Source organism: Macaca fascicularis, chromosome 1, assembly GCF_037993035.2.
Source record: "Macaca fascicularis isolate 582-1 chromosome 1, T2T-MFA8v1.1".
NCBI classification, from domain to species: Eukaryota; Metazoa; Chordata; class Mammalia; order Primates; family Cercopithecidae; genus Macaca; species Macaca fascicularis.
The window spans coordinates 74,036,850-74,054,888 of record NC_088375.1 but is presented as its reverse complement, the minus strand read 5'-3'; the positions used below and the strand labels follow the sequence as shown (position 1 = coordinate 74,054,888).

General features: G+C 37.7%; 1 protein-coding gene across 1 annotated transcript in view; it reads left to right on the top strand.

The window, feature by feature from the left end:
* USH2A (usherin) overlaps positions 1-18,039 on the top strand; it is an 800,507-nt gene that overhangs the window by 181,598 nt on the left and 600,870 nt on the right. Inside the window, exon 14 of the mRNA XM_005540847.5 lies at positions 12,355-12,538. Within this exon, the coding sequence (XP_005540904.3) occupies positions 12,355-12,538 (184 nt within the window). The remainder of the gene's footprint in view (positions 1-12,354; positions 12,539-18,039) is intronic.

Genomic DNA, 18,039 nt, shown 5'->3' with positions numbered 1-18,039 from the left:
CATCATGCATAATTCTGTCTCATTTGTGCCCTTCCTAGGATGAAAAAATACTGACTTCATTGCTCTTTCCTTCATCTTTGTGGCTCTCATTGTGGTGATCTCTTTGTTCCCAACTCTAAGCCACTTTCTCCCACCCAAACCTATGGCTCTTTCCTATCTACCCTATATAGTATTGGCAGAATAATTCCCCTAAAGCACTTATTTAGTTATATCATTCTCCTGTAGGGTTACCTAAAATGTGTTTTATTTTGCTTATCATTTGAGTCCAATCTGGGCAAATCTTTATGAGTTTATATCTTCTGGTCATAGTCTAGACACCCAGCTTTGCTCCCTGATACTCCTATCTTCTTCAGACACTGCAGCCACTTCACTGGAGCTACACATGTCGCATGCAGAGCTGATTTCAATCTACCTGATACTTTGGTTCATTCTCCTTTCCCGACATGGAATGCAGTATAATCCTCCTTTTCAATGTTAGTTGGCATCCTCTGACTAGTTTTACTATTCAACATACTGCCTACAATTCTCCATCACTCAGTGAACAACAAAGTTGACATGAAGCATCAGTGTTTTAAGAGGTGGTTTAACTCAAACCTATAGAAAACTTGAAAATAATGCATTTTTGAAAATGTGCTCAAGCTTCTATTGTCTTCATGTTCAATTTATTATATGACCTTGAAGGGAGGTTTATGTTCAAGAAATAATAATACAGATCTCATTGTTATTACTCCATAGTTATGCTTCTTTCTTCTGAAGACCATATGGACCTATAAATGGAATCAATGTGTTATGAGTAGGGAGCATTAAACATGGTGAAAATATTTTTATTTACTGAAAAATTTCAACAGGGTATTGTAAAATATTTAGTATAAAATGTACCAGACTGAGAAAAAATATTTGAAGCTCCATTTCTTCAGCTTACTGACTCTCTAAAGGCATTCCCCTGTCCTTCTCAACAGGGGACTTCCATATTTTCTTCCAACTGTCTATTTCTAGCTGGGGGTAAGCAGCTTTATCTTTAAGCTGGTACCTGAGTGGAGCCTGTATCAGTTCTACTCATATCCTATTGGTCAGAACTGCTTTGTATGTCCATACCTCACTGAAAAAGAGGCTGGCAGATAGATGCTCTATCTGAATATCCAGGTGTCTAATTAAAATTTGGGGCCTCTGCTATTATAAGGAATAAGAAAGAAATTGATCCTTGAAGACAGCCTTGGCTATACTAGGAATGTCCTACACTTGCAAAATTGGTTGGCAGAACATTAGTTTACTTCCAAACAGATGCTTTTAATGACCATCAGTTTTGTACTTTTTGGATAGATCTCATTATTAGCAATTTTAAAAAAATCAGCCAAAGTTAATGAAGGCCTCTTGAGTCCTGAGGAAATATATGTACAAAATCTCTTCTTGGTATCTTCAACTGTTTCTTACATGCTTTGCCATATAGAATCACTTCTATTCTAGTCACTCTTCCTTCCAAGGATATGCTATAATGTATCAGTGGCCTTGCTGAGTTATTGACCCAGGATATTGACCTGGTTATGAAAAGCTAGAATGATCAAGCTATAGATTTGGATTACTATATTTTGTTGAACAGTGCAGTTATTTTCATATAGATAAACATTTCTCTTACTGAGAAATCATTTTCTTCTGAGTACCGTTGAGTTCTTAATTTAGTCAGAGAACATTTTATGTGTAGTAGCAAACAGTACTTTCAGTGAGCTTAAATTTTGATGGGGAAACTGACAGAATAATTTACAAGTAAATATATGATATAAATTTAAATAGAGATTATTTTTGGATCCTTGGCAATACTCAATTATGTTTCTTTGTTGCTAAGAGTTTAAGATACTATGGAGGTTACCAAATAGACTATTTATTTGCACTTTTATATCAGTGTTTAGTTTCCAGAAAGGTAAACTGGGTAGCCATGTTTATATTGTACAAGTAAAGTCATACTGATATTTCATTACAATGGAAACAGGAAATGGTTTAAAAGGAGGAATGGTGAAGTGAAAGAAATTATCAACCTGTTTCTTTTTATATTATTGTCTAAAATTAGTCATTTTTCTGTTTTTCTCTTTTGCTTTTTTTCTCATTTAAGATCATGAGTGCCTGCTTTAAAAAGCAGCCCAATGAGATGACCTTGTTAAAACTCCTGATTATTTCTCAGTGTCTTCAATTAAATAAACCCCTTACTGTGTGCCCACAATGTACAATTAATTATATTATTATTGTAGTTATGCAAGTTGAATAAGATAATACTTGCCCTCAAGATATTGCAACTCTAACAAGGGAAATAAGACAATTGCACATGTAAATAAAATACAATAATGCTTTAAATACGATCATTGTTTTTCAGTATTAGTGTTGATGCATTTTCTATATCTTCCTCTAAAGAAAGAAGACAATTTGCAATAAACCTTTGAAAAGGAGTTTTGTTACATCTGTACTTAGGCAAATAGTGACTAATAAATTATTCTCCTAAAGGCCACACATGGTGGCTCATGCCTGTAATCCCAGCACTTTGAGATGCCGAGGTGGGTGGACCACCTGAGGTTAGGAGTTTGAGACCAATCTGACCAACATGGTGAAACTCCATCTCTACTGAAAATACAAAATTAGCTGGGTGTGGTGGCACATGCCTGCAATCCTAGCTACTTGGGAGGCTGAGGCAGGAGAATCACTTGAACCTGGGAGGCAGAGGTTGCAGTGAGCTGATACCACACCATTGCACTCCTGCCTGGGCAATAAGAGCCAAACTCTGTATCAAAAAAAAAAAAGGCAAATGGGTACCAGATAAAGCTCTCCAAAAAAAGAGCCAGGAAAAGAGAAAGGAGATCAGGAGGGGGTTGCACGAAGAAGACTTAGTATTATTATCCAGTATTGTCATTTTTAAATTTAATTGGAATTTTAATCAAAATTTATATTTGCAAAATTTTAAAAAACAAGTAAAATGTAAAGAGCCCAGCCTTATCATTTTCCCAGGAATCTCCATGCTCAGGGAAAACACCTTCAACTTCTTTAGATGTTTCTTCTGGGCTTTCATGTCTGTATTTCCGGGATATATATATATAAAATCTTGATTTTTAAAATGTAGACATTATTTATTTTCTTCCCCCTATAGAAGATGAGTTGTTTAGCTGCTTTCACCTCCTGCTTAGCAATCCCTTTGTTTGGTTAAATCAGCATTCAGATATTTCTTTACTATGACTATATAAATTTACTGTACATTTATGCCATATAATATGCTTTGACTATATTTTCTTTCTTCAAAAAATTTGCCTTTGCTTAGTTTTTCGGGACTCTCTTAGGCATTTCTAGGAAACGAAACTCTCCAAGGGAACTCTATTCAAGAAATCTATAAGGTTTTGTTTTTTCCCCCTAGATATGCGAGTGGGAAGTTTAGGCTGGTTGATCTTTAGTTCTGTTGCACAGCTATATCCAAGGGTTAACATTTGCTGCTGTACTAGCAATTGCCTTCCCCTGTCTCCCATGTTGGATCCTTCATTTCCTGAATCCTACACGTTCTCTCTTCTTGGTTTATTTATTTGTGTGTTTGGTAGAGCACATGTGCCAGTAGCTTCTGAAAAAGAATACAAGGAGGGAAGTAATTTGAGGAGAAAATTTGAATATCTGAAGTATCTTTATTGTCTTCAAGTATCTAAACATAAAGAATGATTTGAAATTTTACTGCTATATGAAAACACTTTCATTCAAAAAATATTCAAAAATTTTAAATGTTTGCACCATTAGTTGTTAGCAATGTCAATCAGATTCTTGCTTCTTTTCCACTTCTTTTTTTTTTTTTTTTAAACCATCTGGAAGTTTTTACCATCTCTATATCCTTGGGCTCTCAGTGAATCCTTTTGCCTATCGAAGATGGCTCTTATGTTCTAAGAAAATCTGCAAAACACATTCATAGCAACATCTAGACTCATGTTTGACCAAACAACTGGGCACCAAGCCTAGCCAAGTTGATGCATAAAATCAATAATCACAAGCAACCCTTCACATAATGCCTGTTTATGTACTTGTTGGGTCCAGACCTTCTTTGGTTTAACTTCTAAAGGAAAAGCTTACTGTGTCCTCCTAAAATGTAAGAAGGACAACTTCATGGTTGGGGAAGGTATTAGCACACCTGATATCTGTTTCCAGAAATCTCTGGAGCTTTCAATCCGAAACCTTTCTTTCTAAAGTTACACAACTTGAATCAATTAGCTTATTGTTGGGTTCTCCACTGCAAGAGCTTAGGTTTTTCTTCTAGATTATCTTTGATTGTCATTTTCTCTTTCTCTCTCTCTCTCTCTTTTTTTTTTTTTTTTTTAATTTTATCTCTGGGGATTTTAGGAGGGAAAAATTATTCAATCCACTGTGTTTTACTGGCAATGTTCCCCTAGTGTTTTTGGGCTTGTAACCTTTTCAGACCAAATCTTTGCAGCCATTCTTGAGCTCTCTCTTTTCCCCACAACCTTCGTCTCATCTAACAAAACCAATTCTGCTGATTTTACCCTCAAATATATCCAGAATTTGACCACTTCTTGCCACCCTTACTTACACCAGCCAGGTCCAAGCCACCTTCCTCTGTTCCTGGACTATTCAAGTAGCCTCCTACTCACCTTTGTCTTTTTTCCATCACTTCTCAGCAGACAGCCAAAGTGATACTGTTCAAACTTGAGTCACATCCCATCACTCCACCTTCCATTTGCTTTTCACCGTAGCTAATAAGAAACAAAGTTTATATTATTTAATAACCCCCGTGGTCTATAATGTCCGTGATCTCTCTGACCTCATTTCCAGAAGTCTTCAGATCATTTCTTCCTCTCCAGCCAACAAGTCTCATTGCTGTCCTTCACAATTGTTCAGTGCTCTATCTCAGGCAGGGATAAGAGTACCTCCATAGCAGTGCTGCCTATGTATTTTCTGAATTAATGAATAATTTTATTTCAAAAATACCTCAGTGGCATTCTCCTGTTTTTAGGTGTGAACCTAGCAAAGGTCTGTGATGTTTCTTTCACAACACTTAGGAAAAGTGTTGTGTTCAACCTTACAAAAGAGGAAAAATAATAGTGACCTAAGTATCTTATATATTTTTTAACAAAACAAGATACAGTATACACATATGCATAGCCCATGAAAGGAGCAATATGTGCTTTGGGATGGATTTTCCTTTTTTCTTGGTTTTGCTTCAGAAATTCCACTTTAATTTTTTTTTCCCCTGGTTTTATGGTCTCTTACAGTAAAACTTGCACTGAAAAGAGAAACACTTATCCTGAAGTATCTTTATCATAAACAGATGTTTTGCAGTAGCCAGCCCTGCAATGTGCACAGTAAAATGTGCTGCTACAATCTTAAGCTTTCATTTACTTATTTAAACATGTCTGAGAGACCTAGATCATATACCACAGGGGCAGACAGCACACTGGTGTGTGTGAGTAGTGGGGCATGGAGGGAGAAGGATGGGGTAGGAAGGGATGAGTAGCAAGCTTAAGGACTTCTGCCTCCCTTTCATCTGTGATTGCAAATACTGCTGACCCATACTAGGTGACTGCACATAGATTCTTGTCCCACTTTCTTAAAAAACATTATTAAGGAAGGTGCATGTAATGAAACCTCATGTATTATTAACCTAACCTTACTACAAATGTACAAGGAATAGGTTTAATTCAACTAAAATTTATAGGCAATTTGTTAAAGCAGCAGTGCACATTAGAAGGTACATTAGAGCCACATTGGTTTTAATATGCCATTCAATAACTTGAACAGAGGTTAAAAATGCTGCTTAACCTCCATTAAGTATTTTAAAAATGCTTTAATTTAAAATTATTTGGAGTGTGTGTACATATATGAATGTACACATATCCACACTAATAAATATAACACTAAATATCTTTTCCCAGTTCCCTATTTCTGTGCTGGATGACCTTATAATGTTCAGCAGTAGGCACTTAATCAGAGGCCAGGCTGAGGAAGGCAGGGAAGGATGTCAAGGCATCCCAAGCCAGTGACCCACCCTTGTCCTTGAGAACTAGAGGCAGAGAGTGCTTATTGAAGACTCTGCAGCTTTGGAATAAAATAAAGGCTAATTTATAATGAAAACAGCTTCCTATGACATGTTTTGTACTAATAGGACAATGCCTCATGCTTCCCCCTAGTATTTACTTTTGGTTTTCTTTTGCAATTCATAAAACAAAGCATCTTGTTTCATTAAGTAGCACATCATATTTATTAAGTGATGAGCTCATAAACTAGAATTGCGTACAAGACCCTGCCAATGGAATTGGAATCAGATGTTGATGTTCCATTAAAAATCAATGCATCAAAGTTGATATCCAATTATGCCACATTTCCTAGTGTTTGGTGAGACAATTTTCTAGGTTAACATGTTTTTCACAGAGAGACCTGAGTCTCAAAGTAAGAACCTCTTCCCTGATAAATCATCAGGAAGGATTTTATCACAGGAAATATAGACCACAATCTTAGGTATATCTGGGGAAAAAAAAGTAAAAGACGCTGATAAGAAAAATATCTCTGTCATAGAAGACTTGCTAATTAACAATTACAAAGATGATAATAGATGATATTTACTGAGACTCCGCTGTGTGCCAGGCTCTGTAATAGGGCTTTGCCTGCAAAGTTCCATATAACATGCACAGTATTTCTTTTTCTTTTTTTTTTTTTTTGAATTGGAGTCTCGCTCTGTCGCCCAGGCTGGAGTGCAGTGGCCGGATCTCAGCTCACTGCAAGCTCCGCCTCCCGGGTTTCTGCCATTCTCCTGCCTCAGCCTCCCGAGTAGCTGGGACTACAGGCGCCCGCCACCTCGCCTGGCTAACTTTTTTGTATTTTTTAGTAGAGACGGGGTTTCACCGTGTTAGCCAGGATGGTCTCGATCTCCTGACCTCGTGATCCGCCCGTCTCGGCCTCCCAAAGTGCTGGGATTACAGGTTTGAGCCACCGCGCCCGGCCTTAACATGCACAGTATTTCTATGATGGAGGTGCTGGGATTATTCTCGTTTTAATCTAATTGGGGAAATGAGATCTAATTAAGTAGAAGAGCCATTTATAAGTACAGGTCCATCTGACTCCAGAGTGTATACTCTGAAAGAGTGGAACTTTTTCTAACTAACTCACTCAATATTTGTCTTAGACATTCACACAATAAATATTTGAGGGTGAGTTAGATAAATACTGTTTCTTTCCCCCACCTTCAAACATATCTCAACTCATGATTCTGGCTTACTGCTTCACATCCTGGGATACTTCATTTGTTGTTCAAAACCCAAGTAGTAGGCATAAAATGACAATTAACAGAGTCCTGGGAAACTACAATGTTCAAATAATGATGAGGTAAACTAAAGGGGTCTAGAAATGGAATTATCTCTGAGAACTTCATTGGAGAAATTTTGGAGATGGTTGGAATGGCATAGGAGACAGGCTTTAGAACATACATTTGATAAACACTGAATGGGAACAGGGAATAAGAGTTTTGCTGTGGATTTTGAATATGCATACACACATATATTAATTATAATCTCCAAGATGTAATCGGAGTTGTCATTATTTGGGTTATTTGTTGTTATTGGATTTGATTCTTAGAGAGTATGTTACTGAGGGTCTTTCATGGGTATTCACATAAATAGAAAAATTGGATTATTTATGAAACAGAAAATTCCAATAATGTTTTCTCTTACATGAGCATATTATTATGTACTTTGCTTTAAGAACTAAGATATAGTTTTAGTGTAACATTTTCTTTCTATAGCTCTGTTCCATCTGTTGCTGTGATAAGCACTATATTTTAAATTTATTGTGTCTGATTCATATACACTCCTCTCTAGACTCCCTGATCGGACAGGCCACTCTGACCAACCACTCTCATGACTCACAGATTTATGTTTACCATTTTCCTTTTCAGTGTTAAAGGAATCATCTCATATTTTAGAGGGCAGCAGATCTTTATCCATCCATCCACCCATTCATCCATTCAACTATCTATCCATTTCATTCATATATCTGTTTTTCAATAAACATCTGTTGAGTAAATTACCAGGGACGATGCTGGTGTTAAGATATACAATCACAAATATACTAAGACATTGTGATTTAGTAAGGGAAACTGACTCACATGTAAATGTATCACAATGTGATAAGAGCAATATTAGAAATATACAATATGGAGAAGTAGTAAAGTGAAGGAAAAGATCAATTCTTGAAGGAAGCAGAGTGTTAGGAACTTAGAGAAAATGATTTCTGATCTGAATTTTAAGAGGAAATAGGAATCAGCAAGCTGCTCAAGGAGGGAGTAGCAGCCCAGAAAAAAGGAATAACAGCAGAATAATTTAAGTTTATCTAATTTAACTGAAAAACATTTAAAAATTGTTTTAAATAAGAGAAATTATACCTTGGGATGAATAATATTAATATTTATGTATTTACTTGATCAAGTAAGTCTAGAAGTAATTTTAGCAAGATTTTATCTATAACTCCCAAATGGAGGAAAATTATTATTGTTTTAATTTGAAAACTACCATTATCAACTATATTGAAATACAGTTTACAAACAATACAACAGTATTGAAAATATTGATTCGTAAAGCCATTCCCAAGATAGTCTTTTGTTGCATGGGTATAGGTGAGCCACACATCCCTCCCTGGGCTCTCGTGTAACTATTATGTCCATTTTCTGGCTTAAGGGGAGAGTAGTTTCTTCTAAATGTCTTACAATTAGTGCTTAGCCCCAGCATTGCCCTCCTTTCTTGAATAAGGCCTAGAGGTTACACTTCTTTTCTTTCTCCCTTTCAAGACCTTGGCAAAGCCTGGTTGTTCATGGTCCTCAGGAGGGACATTGCTGGGAAATGGGCTCTTCTTTTATGCCCAGGACAAATACTGTGCTGTGCAAATAGCCACTACAGGAGATAATACCAGCTGCCTTGCTAATAACTTTGAACTCTATAGATCCTTCTCCTAGATAAAGCAACACTATTCTATGATATGGGTGACTCTTTGCTTTAACTGGATGATACATATTTTTCCACTTGAGGTTTGTCGTGTTTAAAACCAGGGGTCAGCTAAATAATATGGGAAAATAATAAACTAGCGAGCTGATTTGGACCATGTATGTGTGAACACTCAGCACTACATAATGCAAGGCAATGATGTTGTCCTAATGACCATGCTTAAGAATGTGGTACAAAATCACTCATGAAATGAAATCTCAATAAGATCAGTTACAATGCTACAGATACAAAGATTTGGAACATGAAGTAGAGCTAACGAAGGGGTATCAGAAATGCATTACATTAAAATAAATTAAGGTCAGTTATAATTAAGCCACATTCAGGAGTTGAAGTTTAAGCAGAAGGAAAGGGAAAAGATTGTTTTCTATAGTTGGAAGTCATAAAAGGGAGGTAATGGTCTAGAATTAGGCACATTCAGGTAAGGCAAGAGGAAGTTACCTGAGTCATCCTAATTAGAACTGCTTAAAAATAGGACAACTAAAATACTGGTGGGATTAACCTTTATAATCATGCTCCGGAGAGGAGGAGGGGAATTAACCCCAAGGCAAATTCCCATGCAGTCTTTTCCTGGAAGCCCTACCTTCATTTGCAGTCTCCCTGGGTGCTTAACATTTTTTTAGTTCTTCTCTGCTTAAATTTCTGATTTTTCTGTGTCATTCTTTACTCCGCAAAATTTGGACTACCCAACTTGTGCACCAAAATGCCATCCCCTACTATACTTAGAGGTTTATCTCATACATCATTTCTTCTAAAACTCACCCTTAATTATTCCAAATTTTCTGTGGCTTGGAGCTATTGAAATAAGTCTAAATTAATTCTACTTGTAAGTATCTGTGCTAATGGGTAATTTATCCAAATTGGAGGGCTGTTAGCACATTCATGATGCCATCATCATGGATTTAAGGGCCTAGATACCTTCACAGGAAGAAAAATACAAAGAATCACAACCACAGTGGCCTTGAATTTAAATGGAAGCCTTCTGAATTTGACTTTGACCATGTGATGAATCAGGTATAAGAATATATACTAATTGTTATGGCCATGATCTATTTCTTCAAATGTATATATAAGGGAAATTGCTGTCAGGTGATACAAATAAACAAATAGCGAAATCTGGCTGTAAATTATGATAAAATGATAGTATTAGTTGATTTCCTCCAACTGAATGGCACAGATTTTGAGCCCTTTCCTTTTCCTCCCACGGTGCACAATTCTGTTTTCCTGCCCTTGAAACTTTGTAAGACGCAATGTACAAGATCTAGGGGAAGGAAAAAAACCAATTGTTGGTGGCTATAAGAAAATGGCTTGTTTTCAACTAGAGCCTGAAATGAGTTTCAGAGTATCCTAATTACTTTTTGCTGTTCCCTATAGAATAGATAACAGAATGGATTCATTCTGTGAATGAATTCTTTGTGCTGATGCTCTCCTTCTTTCAATATCATTGCTATTTTATGAACTTTGAATTAGTGTCATGACAATTGTACAATTCATTTTTATTTGCTGTAACTGTATTCATTAGAATCCTTCTGTGATCCCTCTACCCCATTGTTTCAGTAAAATTCTTTGCAGCATTTTGCACATGCTTGTGTGTGTACCCATTTGTCTGTGCATGTGTGTATATGTATATGTACAGATACATGCACACACACATCACATAACCCTGAGAACCATTTCTCCCTCATATGCCTGCTCCATAATTCAACCGCCTGATAGCTTTTGAATTTTATAACAGTTAACTTCCATCTCCGGGCTCCAAAGAGATTTTAAGTAACTTGAATAGAATTTTGAATCATATTTGTATTTCTTTCCTTTTCCTACAAGAAAAAAAATACGGGTTTTAGAGTTAAGCTAAAATCTCTAAATTCTGCAGGCTTTTTCTTTTTTTTTAATAATTGAACTCATTTTTATTTGTTCATAGAATGTGTATGGAGTGCCTACTATGTGCCAAGCAGTGTACTAGCTACTAGGGAGACAATGATGAATGAAACAGATGGGTTTTCTGCCCTTATGGAAGTTAGATTTTGATGGAAATGAGATTGATTATAACTTTTGTAAACACTTAGGAAACAAACAGGATGCTATGAATTTGTAACAGGCATACCTAGCCTGGCCTAGGGAAAGTTGCCTGAGGAAGTCACGAGACCTGACATATATGAGTGAGCTAAGCAAAAGAGATATGTCAAAATCATCCCAGCAGACAGAATGGCCCATGAAAAGGCCTTTAAGTCTCAAGAAGAGGAACAAATATGACTGCAAAGGACTGAGTGGGGAATGGGCCATGAGCGGAAGCTAGAGACGTAACTGGGACCTGACTGTAGGATTAGAAATTGGAAGAGAGATTTGGATTTATTTCCTGAGGGGAATAGGAAGTCATCAAGTAGTTTCAAACAGAGAAGTGAAATGTCCAAACTGCACTTTGGAAAAAGACTGCTACGAAGAATAGATTGGAACAGGACAAGAGGGATGCAATTAGAAGAGATGGCCTCTGGGACTTGGTGGCCTGGGTGTAAACCTGAGTTTTGCTATCCATTAACTCTACCATTTTAGGAAAGTGTGTTAATCTTTTCAATCTTCTGTTTTCTAATTGACAAAATAGATGTAATAATAATTCCTGCATTATTTGCATTTCTATGACAACTAAATGAGATACTCAACATAAAGTCCCTGTGGTAGCATCTAGTTTGAGGTATTAGTTATAAAAAAAGTGGTTGGTGACTTCATCTGGGAGGTGGTAGTGGGGATGAAGAGTGGAAGGTTTAAAATTGTTAGGAGGCAACATCCATAGGACTTGATAATTAGCAAAATGTAGGGGGTCAGAGAAGAGGAGGATGCAAACTTTTATTTTAGTGAAATACAGAATTAGTTTAATTTGAATTTCAGATAACTTTTTTAGTCTAAGCAAATGCTGCATGCAATGCACCTTTACTAAAAAAATTCATTGTTAGAAATTCAGATGTAACTGGTTTCCTATATTTTATAAGTCTGCCCTACCAAAGATACCTCAGTGTTCTAGGCAAAGCAACTCTATGACTGGTAATATCTGTTGGAATGGAGCTGATTAGAGGAGGTCAAGTTTTTTGTGGAAATAATACGCAGCAGATTTTAAATACATTGAATTGTAGATGCCTGGGAGACACCCAAGTACAATGTAGATAATTTACTCAGCTTTTCTTTGGTCGTAATTGACACACTGAAGAACGGATATAACCACATTTGTATTGGGAATGAGATAGTGCCATGGTAGAGTATCCTGTTTTTCTGTGTAATCAATTATTATGCTTTAAATAAAAGAGTGGATAAGAAGTATATATAAAACTTTTAATGTCTTTATTTCTAGGTTTTTATATTTCTCCAGGCAGTGCCAATGGCTGCCTGCCATGCTCATGCCATACAGCTGGCTCAGTTCATCACATCTGTAATAGCCTGACTGGTCAGTGTGTTTGCCAAGATGCTTCCATTGCTGGGCAACGTTGTGACCAATGCAAAGACCGTTACTTTGGATTTGATCCTCAGACTGGAAGGTACATCTTTATAAGCTTTACTAATTAAACTCTTTCTTTACCAACAGTTGACTTTTTTTGGCAGTTGCAAAGCAATAACTTCTGTAAAAAGTATTTTTTTTGGCCGGGCGTGGTGACTCACGCCTGTAATCCCAGCACTTTGGGAGGCCAAGGCAGGCGGATCACGAGGTCAAGAGGTCGATACCATCCTGGCCAACACGGAGAAACCCCCGTCTTTACTAAAAATGCAAAAGTTAGCTGGGTGTGGTGACACGCACCTGTAGTCCCAACTACTCAGGAGGCTGAGGCAGGAGAATCCCTTGAACCCAAGAGGGGTAGGTTGCAGTGAGCCGAGATCGCGCCACTGCACTCCAGCCTGGGAGGCAGGCGAGACTCTGTCTCAAAAAAAAAAAAAAAAAAAAAAATGTTTTTTGTTATTGATGTTTTTGGTTCCGTGACATCTGCATTTACTTAATATATGCTAATCTTTGAATATTTTCTAGAGTGGGTTGCTATATATTGATAGATGTGTCCCTATCCGAGCATCTGGGAATGTTGAATGAGATAAAATATATTTTCCCTCAAAAAACTGAGAGTCTGGATGTGGAGAAAGACAGGAAGAAACATATCTGAAGAAGAAGATACACACACACATACTTTCTCTCTCTCTATATATATTATATATATATTTTATATATATATATGTATGCGGGATATATGTATATGCTTTGTTCTTCATTGCCCTTGAATTTATTGCATATTAGTTCATTGCATTTATTTACATTTTCCTTGCCTTTCTAATTTAGCTTTAAAGACTGGCAGATAAGAAACATAGCTTTGTATTCTGCGACATGATTTTTTTCAGTGTGTAAAGTATATTATGAAAGTAAATCACTTTTGAAAGTTACACTCTCTTTAATATTCTACTTCTTATTCTCTGGGTGTCTGTGGCCATTTGCCTTTACTCATTTGTGTTTGTTGCTGTATTTTTGAAGATGTGCTATAATGCCAGTTCCGTGTGTGTGTGTGTGTGTGTGTGTGTGTGAGAGAGAGAGAGAGAGAGAGAGAGAGAGAGAGGGAGGCAGAGATTATGCACTTGTCTAAAGTCTGGACTAAATCTATGAATTCTTTGAAGTGCCTATCCCTGAGAAGCTAGTAGTGTGTGCTGAACTCCGAAAGCATGTGATAAAACCAGTCAAATCTGTTTCTCAATATGTGTGTATTTATAAATATAATGGCTAATTATTTCAGGGTTTGTGATTATCTGGGCTCTTTTAAACTCATTGCCCCCCTGCTGCCTGCCTTTTGGCTGCTCCACTCCTCATTAACACCTCCATTAGAGGGTGGACAGGTGACAGGGTAATTACTGAAAAGGAACTTAAACTAGTTCGTTGTGACTTTCTTTTAAAATTTGATGTGATTTTTAAAAACTAGAAAAATCATTTAACATTTTTATTAAAATAATTTTTGTTTTCATGAAATACAGACATACAGACATACATATATTTTAATCTGTGACACTCCACTTGTTATCTTGATAGTCTGAGAGCATCGTGACTCTTTTCTACTAATGTTATTATAAATAACTTAAATGAGTATAGAAAGCACATGGCACAGTAAATCTTAAAAGCACTGTCAGGATTTTGATGGTAAAATAGGAGCCAATCACTGCACATACTATCTCCTATGTGTGACTCTTTTGAAAGAATATTCTACAGATTCCCCAGTTGGAACTCTTGGGCTGGTTTGTTTCATTCCTGGCCACCTCTGTCTTTTTCATAGTTCTGACCACATTTACCAGGAGAAAAATATCCTCCCCAATCCACCGTCCTCCTTGCAACATTCGTGCCCATCAATGCCATTTTGTGACATTCATTACCCATTTTTGTTCTACTCATCCCCCTTGTTAGTCTTCCCAGGGTTATCAGCAAAACGCCTGTCCAGTGACCTAGGGATGTCTGATTGTCTCAGCTTTTTCAATTAACTTTTTTTCTTTAAGTGAGATCTGATTTCCTTTATTACATTGCTTCCTCTACCCTTCAATATTCTTAAATTCAAGGCTGAGACTTTTACCCCATTCTGTTCCTCTCCCATTATCTATCTCACTGTTACTCCCCACCTTACTTTAGTCCAGTAACAAGAATTGCTTAAAAACTACTGTTCCATCTCCTGTCACTCTGCAGTAGGCCTGACTAGCACTGGAGCTAGATTCCCTGGGTTAGAAGGTGGATTGAAATGTTTACATAAATCGATAAGGAATAGGAAGGATCAAAGAAGTGGGTATAAGTTACATTTTTAGAAGGTACTGAGGTTACAATAAAGAAAGCAGAATTCAGTCTGAGTACTGTGGCTAACTCCTGTAATCCCAGGAAGTTGGGATGCCAAGGTGACTAGATCCCTTGAGTCCAGGAGTTCAAGACCAGCCTGGGCAACATGGCAAAACCCCATCTCTATAAAAAATAAAAAGTTAGCCAGGTGCAGTGGCTCTTGCCTGTAGTCCCAACTACTTGGGAGGCTGAGGTGGGAGGACTGCTTGAGACTGTAAGGTCGAGGCTGCAGTGAGTCAAGATTGTGCCCCTGCACTCCAGCCCAGGCAACAGAGTGAGACCCTGTCTCAGAAAAAAAGAGAGAGAGAGAGAGAGAGAGAAAGCAGACTTCAGATACACAAAAAGAATGAGGGCAGGTTGGAGTCTAGAGAATAGAGCTAAAGTGTGAGGAGCTGAGTAGATTTCTAAAAATATGAAAGATTCAGAGTAAGTGTGGGATTTTTCTTTTCTTTTCTTTTCTTTTTGACAGAGTCTCACTCTGTTGCCTAGGCTGGAGTGCAGTGGCACGATCTCGACTCACTGCAACCTCTGCTTCCCAGGTTCAAGGGATTCTCCTGCTTCAGCCTCCTGAGTAGCTGGGATTACAGGTGCATGCCACCATGTCTGGCTAATTTTTTTTGTATTTTTAGTAGAGACGGGGTTTCACCATGTTGGTCAGGCTGGTCTTGGACTCCTGAACTCGTGATCTGCCCGCCTCAGCCTCCCAAAGTGCTGGGATTACAGGCTTGAGCCACCGCGCCAGGCCAAGCCAAGCGTATGTTTTAAACAAAAAGATCCACAAGTTTTATATAAATGAGATTGGATATCTTTACATATTAGTTGACTACTGTTATATTGATGGGGGTGGTGAGAATTACCTTTTTAAAATTACAAATTGTCCTTGGAAATGGTAGCACTTTTCTTCCATCCCTGTATTAGTCCGTTTTCATGCTGCTGATTAAGACATACATGAGACTGGACAATGTACAAAAGAAAGTTTATTGGGCTTACAATTCCACGTGTCTGGGAAGACCTCACAATTGTGGTGGAAGGTGAAAGACATGTCTCACGTGGTGGCAGAGAAAAGAAAGCTTGTGCGGGGAAACTCCCCTTTGTAAAACCATCAGATCTTGTGAGACTTACTCACTCTCATGAGAATAGCAGGGGAAAGACCCTGCCCCATAATTCAATCACCTCCCACTGTGCTCCTCCCACAACACATGGGAATTGTGGGAGTTACAATTCAAGATGAGATTTGGGTGGGGACACAGCCAAACCATATCAATCCCCTTTGTTCTTATCTTTCTAGTTCCAGGAGAGGGATTCTATTTTTCCCCCTTTTCTAACTCCTGCCATTATTTTAAACGACTTTGAAATGTACTGATGCAGTTCTTTGGCCTCTTAATTCACTTCCCACTCCAACAACCCGTTTCTATGGCTACACTCTGGATTTTGTGATCACTTATAATTTCTCTATTTCTCAAATCTTCCTAATCCCATGAATGCTATTCTATGGATATATCATATCTTTCCAACTCCAATTGACCCTGGAAGCCTCACATAACCTGCTCCTTAACTTCTCTTAATCTTTAGCCCATTATCCCTACTTACTCCTCTTTTGATCAACCCCATGCCTAACTTCACTGTCTTCTCTTAGCCTGAGGCAAAACCTTTTTTATTCTGACCCTTTTGAGTACCTGATTGCAGACTCCCTTCTGCTGTACTGTGGGGTCAGCTCCAGGGATGATCACCCTATACCTGCCCTGATCTGTGAGGACTTGGGGAAAGATCAGGTACCTATGCTGATGTGAAGCACTACCGTGTATATACTTCTTATCAATTTACTTTCTTTCTCCTTTTAAGCTCCTGCCAGTCTCCTCAGTTTTAATTCTATGCTCTTGCCCTTGCAGATAATCTGGCCCTCTGCTCATAGACAAAATAAAACCAGATATAAGTATCTCCAGATTATCTCTTCTCCACCTCCAGCTTGTCTACAGTGTCACACATTTTTAATTTTTTTATCTAGTCTTAGAAGAAAACCATGTGTATTTTTGTCTAAAAATAACCTGTTCGCTGTTCTTGATATAATCCCTTCCTGTTTTCCTACTCTTGTTCCTCCCTTCCATGATCTTTGCTCCATCAAATCCTCCCTTTATTTTAACTCAAACATCTCTCTATGGATAATATCATAGCTGTCTACAAAAATGCTATTCATTCTACAACCTCCTTCCCTTGATTCTGCCCTGCTTTATGAGCCCTGAAAGTTATTGTCTAATCTCTCACTCTTCATTCACTTACTAAGATTTAAAAAGAGCACTATGATTCAAGAAAACATGATTTAAACAATAAAAGAGCAGCAGATTTTTTTCTTCTTCATTTCGTTTCTTTCTCATTCATTCTTTATTCACCATGCGTGATACATACATTAGCAGAACTTGCAACATGTAGACATTCAAGAACTAGTTATGTGACTATTAAATTCTCATGCAAATCAAAGACAAGGTGTATAAAGAGATATAATAAATGAAAATAGATTAAGGAAAAGATAGAATGAGGGAAAAGGTTTCACTGGTGGGAAAAAGGGAGGGGTTGGTGGTGCTTTCCACTTGAGTCCAGTGAAGAGGTCTTATTTGATCCTTTGAAAGGTGACATGTGTCTCCTGCAGTTGGAGAGACCAGTGCATTGATATCTATCTTAGATCTGGCAAATCTAACTGACAAGAAACAGTCTAGCTAGATTTGGATAGGTAAGTTGGAAGACAGTGCCCTGCATATCTTTTTATTATTATTATTATTTTTTTTTATTATTATACTTTAAGTTCTAGGGTACATGTGCATAACGTGCAGGTTTGCTACATATGGATACTTGTGCCATGTTGGTGTGCTGCACCCATCAACTCGTTAGCACCCATCAACTCGTCATTTACATCAGGTATAACTCCCAGTGCAATCCCTCCCCCCTCCCCCCTCCCCATGATAGGCCCCAGTGTGTGATGTTCCCCTTCCCGAGTCCAAGTGATCTCATTGTTCAGTTCCCACCTATGAGTGAGAACATGTGGTGTTTGGTTTTCTCTTCTTGCGATAGTTTGCTGAGAATGATGGTTTCCAGCAGCATCCATGTCCCTGCAAAGGACACAAGCTCATCCTTTTTTACAGCTGCATAGTATTCCATGGTGTATATGTGCCACATTTTCTTAATCCAGTCTGTCACTGATGG